The sequence below is a fragment of the Anoplopoma fimbria genome, chromosome 19, assembly GCF_027596085.1.
Source record: "Anoplopoma fimbria isolate UVic2021 breed Golden Eagle Sablefish chromosome 19, Afim_UVic_2022, whole genome shotgun sequence".
Lineage (NCBI taxonomy): Eukaryota > Metazoa > Chordata > Actinopteri > Perciformes > Anoplopomatidae > Anoplopoma > Anoplopoma fimbria.
Window position 1 is genome coordinate 25614011 of NC_072467.1, and position 14589 is coordinate 25628599.

General features: G+C 41.3%; 1 protein-coding gene across 1 annotated transcript in view; it reads right to left on the reverse strand.

Moving 5' to 3' along the window:
• Positions 1-359: 359 nt before the first annotated feature.
• poc1b (POC1 centriolar protein B) overlaps positions 360-14589 on the reverse strand; it is a 45992-nt gene continuing 31762 nt past the window's right edge. Inside the window, exons 11-12 of the mRNA XM_054620440.1 lie at positions 2277-2588; positions 360-1174 (exon numbers count right to left, since the gene is read on the reverse strand). Coding sequence (XP_054476415.1) covers positions 1016-1174; positions 2277-2588 — 471 coding nt within the window. The 3' untranslated portion in view covers positions 360-1015. The remainder of the gene's footprint in view (positions 1175-2276; positions 2589-14589) is intronic.

The window sequence follows — 14589 nt, forward strand, 5'->3', positions numbered from 1 at the left end:
TAATGGGGTTTCATCAGCTTTTGTCTTGACAAATATACAGACAATACTAATAACATAAGTGCAATATAGTTTATCATTTATTCATATAAATTATACATGAGGCAATAAGAAATACGTTTTAAAATGACAAAAAATTTAAATTACAAAAAATATGCAAAAAAGATTACCATGAAAGATGTAATTTCAGAAGCTACCAACAGCTAAAACGTGCCAATACATAAATAAACACGTGTAAACACACACACACACACACACACACACACACACACACACACACACACACACACACACACACACACACACACACACACACACACACACACACACACACACACACACACACACACACACACAAGAGAAGTCATACAGCAGACAAGTGCCATCTGTTTTCATAGCTTCAGCTGTCCCGGTTGGACGTAACATCCATAACAACACACACACACAACCTTGTACTTCTATCTTTGTGAGGACGCTCATTGACATAACGCATTCCCTAGACCCTTACCTTATCCATCACAACTAAATGCCTGACCCCAAACATTACCCTAACCCTAACTTTGACTTAACTTAACTTAACTTAAGTCTGATCTATGCAGGTCCGTCCCAAAGTGAGGACCGTCCTAAATGTCCTCACTTTCAAAACATGTCCTCACTCTGGAGTTCTAAAACGCACATTGGTCCTCACAAAGATAGCTGTACAAGTACACACACACACACATGGAATGCCCCAGCCAGACTGTGCTTGGCTGTACAGCTGGATATCCTTAAGAGGTGAGGAAAGACATGGAGAAAACATCACTCTCTCACACACACGCACACACACACACAGACACACACACGCACACACACACACAGACACAGACAAATCCTGATAAACCCACTGACCCCTGAGAGAGACCACCTAAGTGGACATTTGGAATTACACGCAGACACACATATGTACATAGACACACACACACACACACACCCATGTCCAACAGTCTGTGTGTTTGTGCTACAGTCGGCGTGTTGGTCGTCAGGTGAAATGGACAGGTGATCCATCCGTGTCCTCGCTCTCCGTCCTCCGCCTCTCGCCCGACGACCTCACGTCCTGGAGAATCTGGGATTGGTTGAGGAGACACTCTTTCAGCTTGTCCTCAGTCAGGGTGAGACGCTCCTCCAGCACTGAAACAGTCTTTATGTTTTGAGGAGTTGGGAGAAGGAGGAGGAGGGAGGTACAATAATTATAAAGCATTCATAGAATTATTATAGCAGAAGAAAATCAGATAACAGAGCCTTGAAATCAGAAGAAGAGGCTTTTTGTTTCTTGTCACGGCTCACAGTGTTTTTTGAGGACAGCAGCATTTTTCTGAATTGATGCTGAGAGTTGTTCATCAGCACGGTTCTGATTACTCTATAACTCTACCAAAGCTTTAAAAGCCTCTTTTTCAATAAATCCTGTATAAAGACTAGATTGTTCTACAGTTCTACATTTCATTTTTCAAGAATTAGCACTTTTTTTAAAGACAGGAAGCAGAAGATGGACTAGATATTTTTTTTGGTTGGCCACTTTGTCTTTAACACAAAACAATTCTAGTAATTGTGCGTTTCCTGGAGGTGATTTTTTGTTCATTCATGCAAAATGTTAACATCTGACGGGTTTTCATATCCGTGCAAACATATTATGTTTGCTGCTGGGAAATGGGAAAAGATTGAGATGCATCAGGACTTTTTTGGTATACGTCAAACTAGCTGCTTTTCAATGTGTAAACAAAATACTTCATGTTGTATATTCATTGATTTTCCCCAAAATTCATGATTTCCTTGTGTATGGATAATCAAAGCTACTATGAGGAATTTTCATTTAGTGTTGATTTTGGCGGTCCCTGTGGACAAAAGCGGTACTGTTTAATCACACCAGAGCCCCTTTAAAAAAACAAAAAAACTTCTTCTAGTGGCTTCTGTGTTGATGTTATGCATTTTTTTATTTGACTTGGCCTCAGATGGAAAAATGCTGTGAGTTTGACGGAGGGGATTAGAAACATGCTTTGATATATTTATTAAGAAAAATATATCAGACGGCAATTTAGATCGTGCATCAAAGACATTTTTTAAATGAGACCTGACACTGAGATTAAACCCTTCAGACAGAGGTTTATTGCATTTCAACATTCACCCGTTGGCCCGCCTCCCACACTTTTATATTAATTTCTTCATTTTTCTGAAGTTTTTTGGGGGGGATTTCATAACCAAACAGTATCTTGAGTTGACAGTTTGGACCTTCACTAACGACTGACCTGCGTGAGAATATCCAACTGCTGAACGATGTGTCTCAGGGTAGAGTCCAGACTCGATGGATGACCGGAGAGAACTTCCAATGGGTGCGTCTGCCCTCTCTCCTCTTCCTCCTCCTCTTCCTCTCTCCTTCCTCTTCCTCCCCCACTGTCCCGAGTCTGGCTCCAAACAGGCGCACCTGCCCTACTGGTACGTTCCTCTCCCATCCATCCTCCCACTCTTGAACTGGCCGTGTGACGCGCCGGCAAGCCGTTGGAGTGGTGACCGTTGGCGGCGGCCTGCGTGGGCGTCAAGTGTGCTCGACTTTTTAAGAGCTAGACATGAAAACAAGAGAGAAAGAAAAGATCAGTCCTCAGCCAACTGACGCACTAAATCAAATCCCCATCGCAACAACTTTAAATTAAATTGAGGACATGCCACTAAAAACAATGAGATCTCTAGACACTACCCCAATTAGATATCCAGCCGGATTCAACACTTAACATTTTGCTAAAGAAAATGTCAGTGTACTTCCTTCCACTTATAAACATTTGAAACCCCTTAAATATTAAGTGTGAGCAGGCCTGTCAAGGTAATACTTACTATATCAGCTTATCGTATAATAAATAGACATAACCTTGATCATTTTTACGTTATAGACTAATCACTCGATATATGGACATGACTTTGATCATTTTAAATTACTGACTTATCGTATAATAAATTGACATGACCTCAATCATGTTTACGTTATCGGCAAATGGACAATATAAAGACATGACCTCAATAATTATTACTTTAATCAACTTATCGTACGATATACAGTACCAGTCAAAAGTTTCATTCAACTACTTTGAAGAATCTAAAATATAAAACATTGTTTGTTGAGCATTTGTTTGTTTACCACATAATTCCATATGTGTTCCTTCATAGTTTGGATGTCTTCAATATTAATCTACAATGTAGAAAAAAAAAAAAAGAAAAATAAAGAAAAACCATTGAATGAGAAGGTGTGTCCAAACTTTTGACTGGTACTGTATGTACATGACCTTGATCCTTTTTACGTGATCGTCTTATCGTACAATTTATGGACATGACCTCCATAATTTTTGCTGAACTCGATGTATTGCCCGTTGTGTGTACAAGCGTGTTTGTTTACATAACAATGTCACCAACATTTAAGCCAACATAATGCCAAATTAAACAGCAACGTCAGCCATTATTAGACTTGGGCATTGCGCAGACATTCAACATTTTTGTTAACAGATCTTAGAAAATCAATTTTATTATTCTTTTTTTTTTTTTCCCATTGTGTGATTTTATATCTTTGAGAATTAAAACCAATTAATATCATTGATAGCAATTATTTCCTGGACAATATAACGTCCAAAAAAAAGCAGTTTTTGTGACCGGACTAAATGTGAACGTTCAAAGAAGTTAAATCACTCGGCAAAATTGAAATCTCAGTTGAAGTGGGAGCACAATATGGACTTCAAATTTAATAAGACACACAGCAAATAGATAAATGGATCCCTTAACATCCCACCTGATTTTTTCCCCTTCCTGAAATGTCCTGGAAATCAGACCTTTAATTCACTTGGCTAATGTGTACTGGCGATACATAATGCTATGCAGGTTTAGCCAACATCCTTCCTGTCTCTTTGTTCTCTCAGTGGAGAAGGCCTTGAGCTTGTTGTAACTTGGCAGACTGAAGGAGCTGGATGACTCACACTGCTGGATTACTGACTGAATGACAGACTCTGTGACTGACTGACTAACTTGCTGGCAAAAGACAAGTTCACAAGGTTATTTAGACTCTAAGGCAGGGGAGAGACATAGCCACAGAGCCAAACAGAGAAAATCAATTTATTTTATTTGACCTTCACTTTTATTGAGAGAAGGACAGAATTATATTTCTTTTCACGAGTAAAGAAAAACACATGGTGGGAGAACGAACAAAGAGAGAGAACATTTTGTTCAGTTTAAGCGGGGAACACATTTTCCTCGTTCATCATTTATCCGGGCAGAGACAACTGAGCATGACTTCACATTTAAATAGTTTCACACATGCACAACAGAAGCTGTATAGTACAGAAACAATATTCTACTGGTGGCTGCTGGGAAGTGTAACTCCAGGATATCCAACAACATATGGGAGTTTGCAATTCAACCTAGCATCTTTCTAATTACGAGACTTCTATGGAAGAGTATTCCGGCCAGGCAAGAGAGAAGACAGAAATCAAAGGAGGAGGGTTTCTTTTTTTGCATTTTAAGAATGAAGGCAAATTGTTGAGAGTAAAGTAGAAATGTTAAGAAAAGAGGTGAAATACAATTTCTAGAATAAAGACAAAATGTCAAAATGATTTGTTGAACTTTTTAGAACAAATCAAACTACTGAATGTATTGTAACTACATATATTGCAATTTTACTTCATTTTGGACATTTTGATTACCAGGTTACCAGAGCCATCTAAGCTCTTTAGCTAACTCACTTACATTATTCTTTTGTTCCACTTTGAATACAGACGGCAAGTGATGACCAATATTACTATGAATCCATTAATCTGTTTTTGATAAATCACTTAATTGTTTGGTTTGAATTAGGGCATCATTATTACCCAGGGCCATGGGGGACGCCTTCAAATGTCTTGTTTTTGTCCTACGAACAGTCCAAAACTCAAAAATATTCAATTTAAAATGATTTAAAGCAGAGAAAAGCAACGAATGCTCACATTTGGTAATATCTGGCATTTATGGTTGATAATTGACTGAATTGATCAATTACAAAATGATTATTAGCTGTGAGCTCTGTAAGCTAAATACACCAGTTTGCTAACAGCTAACTAGCTACTTGGCTGGTGATACTGGCTCCAACATTCAGTCCGTCATTTGCTAAGCAATAGTTATATATATATATATATATATATATATTATCTTACTAGGTATGTAATTATGTAATCTGTAATCTGTAGCGGAAACAAGAGACACAACTGAAGCAGTTGTTTACTCTTAAACAGCCTTAAGTGGGGGATAGTGAGTCAGCAGACATTGACAGAATAAAACAGTCAATTAAATATGTTTTCAAAAAGTGTGAGAGGTTCTTGAGCATAAAGTCATAAATGAGCACAAACAATATTAGGCTGAAGGGTCCAGTAGTATTCGAGATGAGCCATGGACAGACAAACAGACATGGAAGCACAAACATAATCATGCACTCACAAGAAAGAATACATCATTTCTTGGCGGATATGATAATAACGAACGAATGATTTATCAAGTAATCATTTCAACACTTTACGGCTCTCTGCATTGGCTTCAGATCAGCAATCACACACTCTCATAAACAACCAAAACTGTGACACTGTAAACAGCTGTACTCAGATCAGTGTCTAGATTCATAAACATCACCAAGTGCAGGAAAGTCGGGCATTTGCCCCTAAAATAATAGTAGGAGGAGGGGGCAGGTGGTGTATGCAGTGCATGGAGAGGAGCAGAAGGGGAATAATTGAGGGATGTGTCAGGAGGATGGAGGAGGAAGGAAGAGGAGGAGGGTGTCACACATTCCTGGCCTAATGCATGGAGCAATCGATTCCCGCTCGCTTCCTGCGCACTGTCCTCACTTCAAAGAGAGCGTGGAGGGAGGCAGGAGAGGAAGGAGGGATGGAGGGAGGCGAGGAGAGGAGGGGAGGAGTGTGTGTGTGTGAGGAAAGGAGGAGGGAGAGTTACTCTTAACTCCTGTGTGGAGGTGAACAAAGCTGTCAGGGTGCGGATGGCGAGTCTCTCGTTCTATCTCCGCTCATTTCTCTATTTATTTTCTTCTCTCTTTATCCCTCCAGACATCCCCCTCCTCCCTCCTCCTCCCTCCTCTCTTTCCACATCTGGCCAACATCTGCTCAGCTCATTTACACTCGGCAGATGTAGCCCTCCATCCCTCCGCAATCCCCCTCCCCTCCGCCAGGAAGTTTGGGGGCAATCAAACATTTAACAGGCAGGGTACCCTGGCCGGCCTGAGTGTCAAATCAGTGCACACACACACACACACACACACACACACACACACACACACACACACACACACACACACACACACACACACACACACACACACACACACACACACACACACACACACACACACACACACAGCAGCAACAGCAGAAAAATCAAACATCTTGCAACATATTTAAGTTAATTATGTTATTTGGTAGCTATTTACACAATCAGGTACAAAGAAGAGCATGCAAAAATCTTTTGAACATATGCAGATCTACATTCATACTAGTTCACTGAATCATATGTACTGATTAAAGCCCCGTTACTCCCAGAATATTAGACAGAAGCTCCATAATGACACTGTGCTAGATATGCATAGATAAGATTCATTTCAATACTTTTACGGCACAAAGAGCTAAAAAAAAAAAGAAATAAAAAACAAGAACTTCATAATTATAACGGTCATCTTTACTCTCTTCATCTCTACTAAGCTCTGTGGTATGTCAGGGGTCAGGGGTCATGGCTCGCCGTGACCGCAGCCAGCAGTGGCGGGAATTAGAAGGCGTGACGCCAGCCTGGGTTTTTTTATTTATTTTTATGCAATGGGAGATGAGTGGGTGTTTGGTCCGGGTTGGAAGCAACAATGTCCACGCTGTCTCTACGTGGCGTCCTGAACGAAGGACTGTTGCGCAACATTGGACTCTTGTGGGATAAAGAGAAGGTTACTAGGTCACTAGAGGCCTGTATAATGGCGATGCTTGTGTCGGATGTAAAGTGGGAGATGCTAATCAATTATGAGTCATTGCAAACACCTGACTGCAGCAGATTTACCTAACGCCATCAGCGCTATCAGAAGAGCAGCCGGCGTTTAACGATCAAAAGGATTTTTACGATCAAAAGGATCCTCAAGAGAAAAAAACGGATCAAAAAATAGCCTCCCCTTCATTTCCTCAATCAAATTTACTGATGTCTGATCAAAAACATGATTACCATGAGCTCCAGAATGAGCTGTGCTCTCTCTGTGACACTGTGACCCCTTACATAAAATTAAAAAAACAGCTGTTTGATCTTAATTGAAGGGTCTCTCTGATGTTTTGGCGCCTCCCCCGCTCTACCTGAAGCCACATACTCGTCTTCAAAAAAAAAGTGTATTACAAAACATTGAAAATCCTCATCGATAAGCGAGCCAAAATCTTTCATTTCTAATAACTTGACACACGCTTTTTTTGTCAATAATCATTCTGTCAGATGACATTGACATCTTTTTTGGTACGAAGCTTTACTTCATAAAATCCGTCCTGCGTATATATTCAACATTTTATGAGTAGATGTGACTCTTATGCTCCCCATGTCTTGCTGCAGGTCAGCTTTGCTTTGTGTGTGACACTTAATGGCTAAAATCTAAATAGTAAACCTAAATCAGCAGGGTGGCTGCGCCTCATAAAGTGGTCCACTGGAGAGGACCCAGGTGGGCCCTCGAGCCTCGTGATGTTCAGAGTTCACACTGAGCTGCCAGCCCCTCGTGATGCCAAGCGCTGGCTGTGTTTACGTGCTGACCACAAACAAAAATCCCAAGCACTGCTTAAGCTGAGAGCGTGACTGCACACATTCTATACAGTGACACTTAAATATCCGGCAATGGGACTGCCTCAAAATCTGCGCCATGACCTGCCTCCTGCATGCTTTACTCCAAACAGAGCATTTCCACAGACCTAACAACAGTTCTGATTCTCTGGACATTGTCCCGAGTTCAAATGAGAAAAAACGGTCATGACTGCAGACATTTCTGGCTTTTAAATCTCCTTCCTGGCATGATTTTGGATGAAAACCCACACATAGTTTTCTGGTCTTTACAGAAATGTATCTATGCTGCATGATGTTTATATGTTTACTGCCTTACTTGTACTTGTAATACCGTCCCATTCTCATATTTCACTCATCAAAAACGTGAATATTTAACGCCAAACACAAACACGTCTCTTTTCACATCTTTCTGAACAGTGTGTTCAGTATACACACAAACACAGTCCAATAATGAATATATAACAGCTCGGCTTTATCTGGGAGGCGATGAGTGGTGAGAAAAGAATGAGAATGAATCTTAATTAAATTTTAAAAAGATGTCAAAAGCAGTATGTAGTCAGGCAGCGTGTTGGTGAGTCAGCTCTGTGACTGAGCACTATTTTGATCAAAAACTCTGAAATTGGCTGCTTTGTGTCGCTGACGTTTGATATGATGGCGTTGATTCAGTTTGATTGATTGCACACGCATCGTTTTACGTAATGTCTTGAACTGATCAAAATGGAACAGTATTATGAAAATAAATACTTCTTAAGAAAAATTGTACAAGAGAAGCCTTTCCACCCTACGCACAAAAAGCTGACATCATTTTAGGTAAATGACATCAAATTAGAACATGATGGTGGAAGAATATTGGCATTTTCATTGAAACTTTTATTTGTGGAAGGCTACATCCACACTTATACGTTTTCGTTTTAAAAAACACATACATTTTTGCTACATTGATGCTTAGCGTCAGCACTACCCAGCATTTTAGAACCCCTAAAACGAAGACGTTTGAAAACGCTGTTGAAGACGTTTTAGTTTGAAAACTCTGCGGGTTGCGTTGTAGTCTGGACCTTTGAAGACAAGGTGTTTGCTTCCTGATTGGCTCTCATCAGTCATGACGTGTCCTTCCCACTATTCTTCGTCCCGTATAGCTTGATTCTTTCTCGAAAGAAAACTAAGGCCATCAGCCTCGACTACCAGTGGTACATTTCAACAGTGATAACAAGTTACAAGTTTTGCTGATTTAGTTCTGCATTTTATAATGCTACTACTGGCTACATGCTCAAAAAACTAGCTATTATTCTAGTGCATTATCAGCCCTGGTCATGGGCGTGGTAATGTGGACAGAGATTATTTCTGAAACGGCACTAAAACGCTCATCTGGACAGATGCTGTTTTAAAACAAAAGCGTAGAAATGTGGATGTAGCCAAAGCCTACTGGTACCCATCAAGTAACCTCGCCACTCCTTTCCTGTATTAGACGGTTGGTGTGGAGCTGAAATTGGTCCTGTGATGGTGAGGGAGGGTTTCCTGGTCACAGGACACCATGTAATGCCGTTAATAAAGCCGGCTCCCTGGAGGCAGGAAGTCCTTGTTAAAAAAAAAAATCAAAGGAGGCATTAGCCGGCCCTGACCCTCCGTCCTGGTTCAACTTTTCTATTTTTGCAGACCAACGCACACACGCGCACATGCGAGGCAAACGGTTGCCCTCTGGACACTAATGCATTCCCAGCAAACATCAATGGTGTCGCACACACAAACAAGCACTATTTGCTGCCATCCGTACCAAAAGATGGACACACACACACACACAAACAATTACTCACTCAACAACTGGCACCGCACACCCAAACACAAGCGCACACAGCTGGAGTCACTCTCCAGAATTCTTCTCTTGATTACGAACATCAGTCTGGGCCCTACTCTTCTCGACACACGGTCACATGGAGGATAAGCTCTTGAGCTCGGTGGGACTCCCAAAAGGCAGCCTTTCAAAGCCGTGTTCAGTTTGCCTAGACTGTAAAAACGCAAGAAATAAAAAAAATATCAACGATACGATGTTGCGTCACGTCTCTCTATTACAGCAGTTCATGCCTTTTATTGTTCATAATGTGTTTATGTAACGTTTTATACACTACAGATGTGGAACGAAAACTAAAATGACCCCTTCAGGCGACTCTGCCGCATGAAATTACAGGAAACAAGAAATTGGTCGATTGCGGTCGAGTTGTGGTTGCAGAGGTGGCAGCAGCATCAGTCAATGGGGCCACTTCATTGATGCCAAGACGGAGTACTTGCTTAAAGAAACGCAGGGTTGTCTGGTAAAAAAAGTTGAACCTGGTGCAACTTTTGCTACAAGGAAATAAAACGTCATCCAGCAAGGAAAATACGCACAAGCACGTATTCTTGGGGGTTTTACTTTGTAACACAAATTCTGTTTTCTACTGCTCACATCTCGATAATGATTGTAACTGATTACCTTCCAGAGCTTCTTGGCCTATAGTTACATAAACTGCTGTGCAGACTTTTTGGCAGGTAACCTTGTCCCTAAATCATGCTTTATGGTCTATTTGACTCTAAATGGACCATCATTTACAAATGAACATCATGCTGTATTGAAGAAGACTTGAAGCTAGCAATCAAGAACATAAACTCATGCTCACAATGTTTAATGGTATAAATCAGGAGAGAAGTAGAGTCATTTTCTCACAGACTTCTATACAATCTGACTTATTTTTGCAACCAGAAGAGTCGCCCCCTGATGGACAGCAGAGAGAATGCAAGTTTAAGGCACTTCTACATTGGCTTCACTTTTCAAAACTGGAGGTTGCCTTCTTGTGTTCGGCCATTTAAGACAACAGGTGTACTTCATAAACGTTTGCGTCTGAAGCTTTCAGTGTGTTTGGGCCTTTAGTAGCAGAAGTTACAGAAACAATGGTATTTTACTTTTCTACTAGAAGAAGAGAGAACTGTGGCCCTAGTACTACTAGTACTTATAACAGTATCAGCAGCATTAGTGCAATATGTACAGACTGACCTTTACCCTTTAAGAGGGAGTCAGCTGGCAGGTAGAACTGGCAAGAGATCTGAAGCGTCTGAAGTCTCCGTTTCCTGTCTGTATTGCCAAAACGCCACATCAGAGGACTCATTTTTTCCCCCATTCATCTCTATCGCACCTAATTGTCATGTACGCTGTTGCTCAATCAACACTCGCATTGTACCTCTTCAGACAAAACACACACACACACACACACACAGGTAAGGATGTTCTCACTCGCAAACGGACACACCAAAACATGTTCAGACGAGGTAAAAGAGTCACATGTATATGATTTATCTCGACCTCTAATCTGATCTAACAGGATCTTTGTCAGAGGTTTTTTTAAAGTGCTGAGAGACGAGCTGGAGATGGTTCATGTGGCTTTGGGGAAGTAGATACATCCTCTTTATTTCTCACCCTCCCTCCCTCCTCTCTCCCCTATCTGACTGTCTCCGACATCCGCTCAGCATCCACCCACACACTCAGTCAAAAATAACCTGCTTGGCGGCGGATTGCATTTTCTGACCGCATCAAGCACATGAATTGGGACACTAAACACCTTCGCTACAAGATAAAAAAAAAAGCACAAAATAACTATAACTAAACATTTAACACAAAAAGATAGAAATCCCCCGGTGAGGCTCACAATGCACATGAAAGCACAAACATACAGATGCACACACTTACTGTTTCTTCTCCGTTACAATAACACATACTGTAGAACTGCAACAACACAATTATGATTACATAGGAGCCTTAAACCGCACCTTTATAGAAACACACACACGCATCAACACAAGAATTCAGTACGTTTCGCACATGAACACACACATTACAAGGACACACGCAATTTTCACATCATGAGAAACATCCGTGTCCGAGCCAAAACACACAGGCAAACAATAAACCCTCCATAATTCTATTGAATGAATGCAGCGATTCATTCACAACAAACTCTTGACCACTGCAATTGTAACGCGAGCTCAGCGTTTATATAATACCTTATGCATAAATGCCACTTCTGAGCGTAAAATGTGGATTTGATCCCTGATGGCAGAGAAGACGCATCTCTGAAAATGTGCGAAGAACGGCAGATGGAGACAGAAAAAGTGAGAGTTGCTGAAGAGGGGACAGAGTTTTATTATGTAATGGATGGAAAATTATGAAAAACGCGTATTTAAAAACCAAATATTTTGATTGTTGGCCATATACAGCAAAATATGAGGAGTTAGAGGCCAAAGAGTAAATCCGTAGTTTTCAACCAGTTGCAAGAAAATCTGTGTTTCTAGACCAGAACACCTTGTGTGCCAGTGTACAAAGTGTGGGACTGATATTCTAACATTTCACTCTTTTATCACCGCAACTGATTCTGATGCAAATTAAGCAAACACACTTCCCATTGACTTCTGTGCGAAAGAGCTTTCCCCAAAGTTTCTTAAATTTTCAACACTTACAGAGATGCAGAATTGACCTGTAATCCATCTCCCGTTCATTATTGGTAAACTATGGGGATGTAAGATACTGGGTCCAGAAAGTGAGATATACAGAAAATGACAGAGAAGCAGAAATGTGAAGCTGTATATTGGTGTGAAGACGAACTCGGCACTCTGACCCACGAGAAACTGTTGCCGAATCCCACCAAGAACAAAGATGACTCATCGGCAGGCGCTGCTTAGCTCGCTGAGAGAACGGGGTGGAGAGAGGTAATGAAGAGACGGAGAGAGAGAGAGAGAGAGTGCAACATTTCCCCTCTAATCAATCTTACCGATCGTAACTAAGAGCAGGATGTGGATAGGTGGGACCCTCTGAAGGATCTGAAAACACTAATCAGCAAAGAATGCTCTCCATAAAGAAGAAGAAGTGCATTGACTATACTTCTATTCAAACAGCAGTCATCTCACTCATGACTAAACACCTACCAGAACCAGTATGAGCCAAAACTGCTCTGACCAGACACATTGTTTTTGTTAGAACAGCGTGAATCACTGACACACAGAGAACTGTCATCGAACTCGCAGCTTTGGAGACAGATTTCAAGGTTGTAGGAAAATGTTTTGCAATAATTTAACACAGGGTTGCACATCCAAACGCAGTTGAAGCCAATCTGCTAAACAAAAACAGGAGATGTGTTGTACAAACAGCTGCTCTCTATGAAGCCAAACTACAGGAGGAGAAAGTATTTGTAAAGGTTTGTGATGACAAGTAGACACCAGAAGGTCCATATTGTATGAAATACTTTCATGTTGGATTTCTTATCACTACTTTAGTCACAGGATGAGGTCTATCGGGAACAAAACCTCACATCTTCCTGACTGCAGTGGGAATCTGTCTCTTACATCGCCAGGACGATCATTTACACATCCCAGCACAACACTGTGCTATTGCGCTGTGTTCATTTCACCAATCATATTTGGCGACAAACCGTTTCTGATTCCGAGTGGATCTGATGTTGGCCAATAAAGCTGCTTTCAGCCAAAGCCTTGAAAGAAGCACACAAATAATAAATACTGCAAACCTGTTGCCGTTTAGAAGATGTAGATAATGAATCCACAGTTTTTATATAATAGGTGTAAAGGTTTTGAATGTTTTTAATCCTTTGTCCCCAGTGGCTCTAGATCACAGCACTTACATTGATGGGGTTACATGTTCCCACTCATGCTAAAAATGGACCCAGTGGAGGGCTCTGGTTGAAAGCATCCTCCAAAAAGGTTGCTCGGTGTTCATTAGATGCGGACAAACACACTGCGTTGGTGTGGAAACAAGCTTTGTTGGCCGTGAAGTGGTTTGTTTGGGGACCAAGAGACAGCGACAGCTATCCCACCCTCTCTTCATTACCCCGTCCCCGGGTCTGAGGACGCCTTCAATTTACCCACTCCGCTTTAAGATGACTGAGTCACACCGGAGCATAAGTTGTGATCTGGACTGCTGCCTGGTGAAAGAAAAACCCTCATTATTATTATTACAGTCATTTAGCAGACGCTTTTATCCAAAGCGACTTACAGTCAGTAGTATATTACATATCATTCACCCATTCACACACTGATGACAGGCTACCATGCAAGGTGCCACCATCAGACTCTAACTAACATTCATGCAACATCCAGTCCACACCGATGGCAAGCCTTCAGGAGCAACTTGGGGTTAAGTGTCTTGCCCAAGGACACATCGACTGCCGAAGCCGGGTATCGAACCACCGACCCTCTGATTGGAGAACTACCTTGCTCTCCACTATGCCACAGCCGCCCCATTATCACCAGTTCGTTGACAAAAGACTAATGGCCATGATGATTGGACTACAAACCCTAATTAGTTCAATTCAAGACACGATCTACAGGTAAAGGTTGGGCTGAGAGTTTTACAATGGCTGCAAATGTGTGTAAATCATACACTAATGGGAGGCAAAGGCATGATGTAAAAAACAACTGGTATCGTATTATATGTAGTGCAGGTTGTAACTGAACTGACACACCGATATATGTGCAGGGGATTTAGTTAATCTACACATCTCAGTTGCAGCCAACCAGGTTTTTAACCACTCAGACCAGTTATCTGCCTATGATCTGGTGTCCCTGCGCCCGCTTTTAAGAGGACACTAGACCCGCTTATCTAATAGCATCATGCCAAAGATGAGTCATTGTCATGGGATCCAGAGGTTAAGCTTCCTGCAGCTCCTTTGAATGCAGCGATGCTTTCATGTTAGGGACGTAACAGAGAACATAGGCAGGTACAAGAAC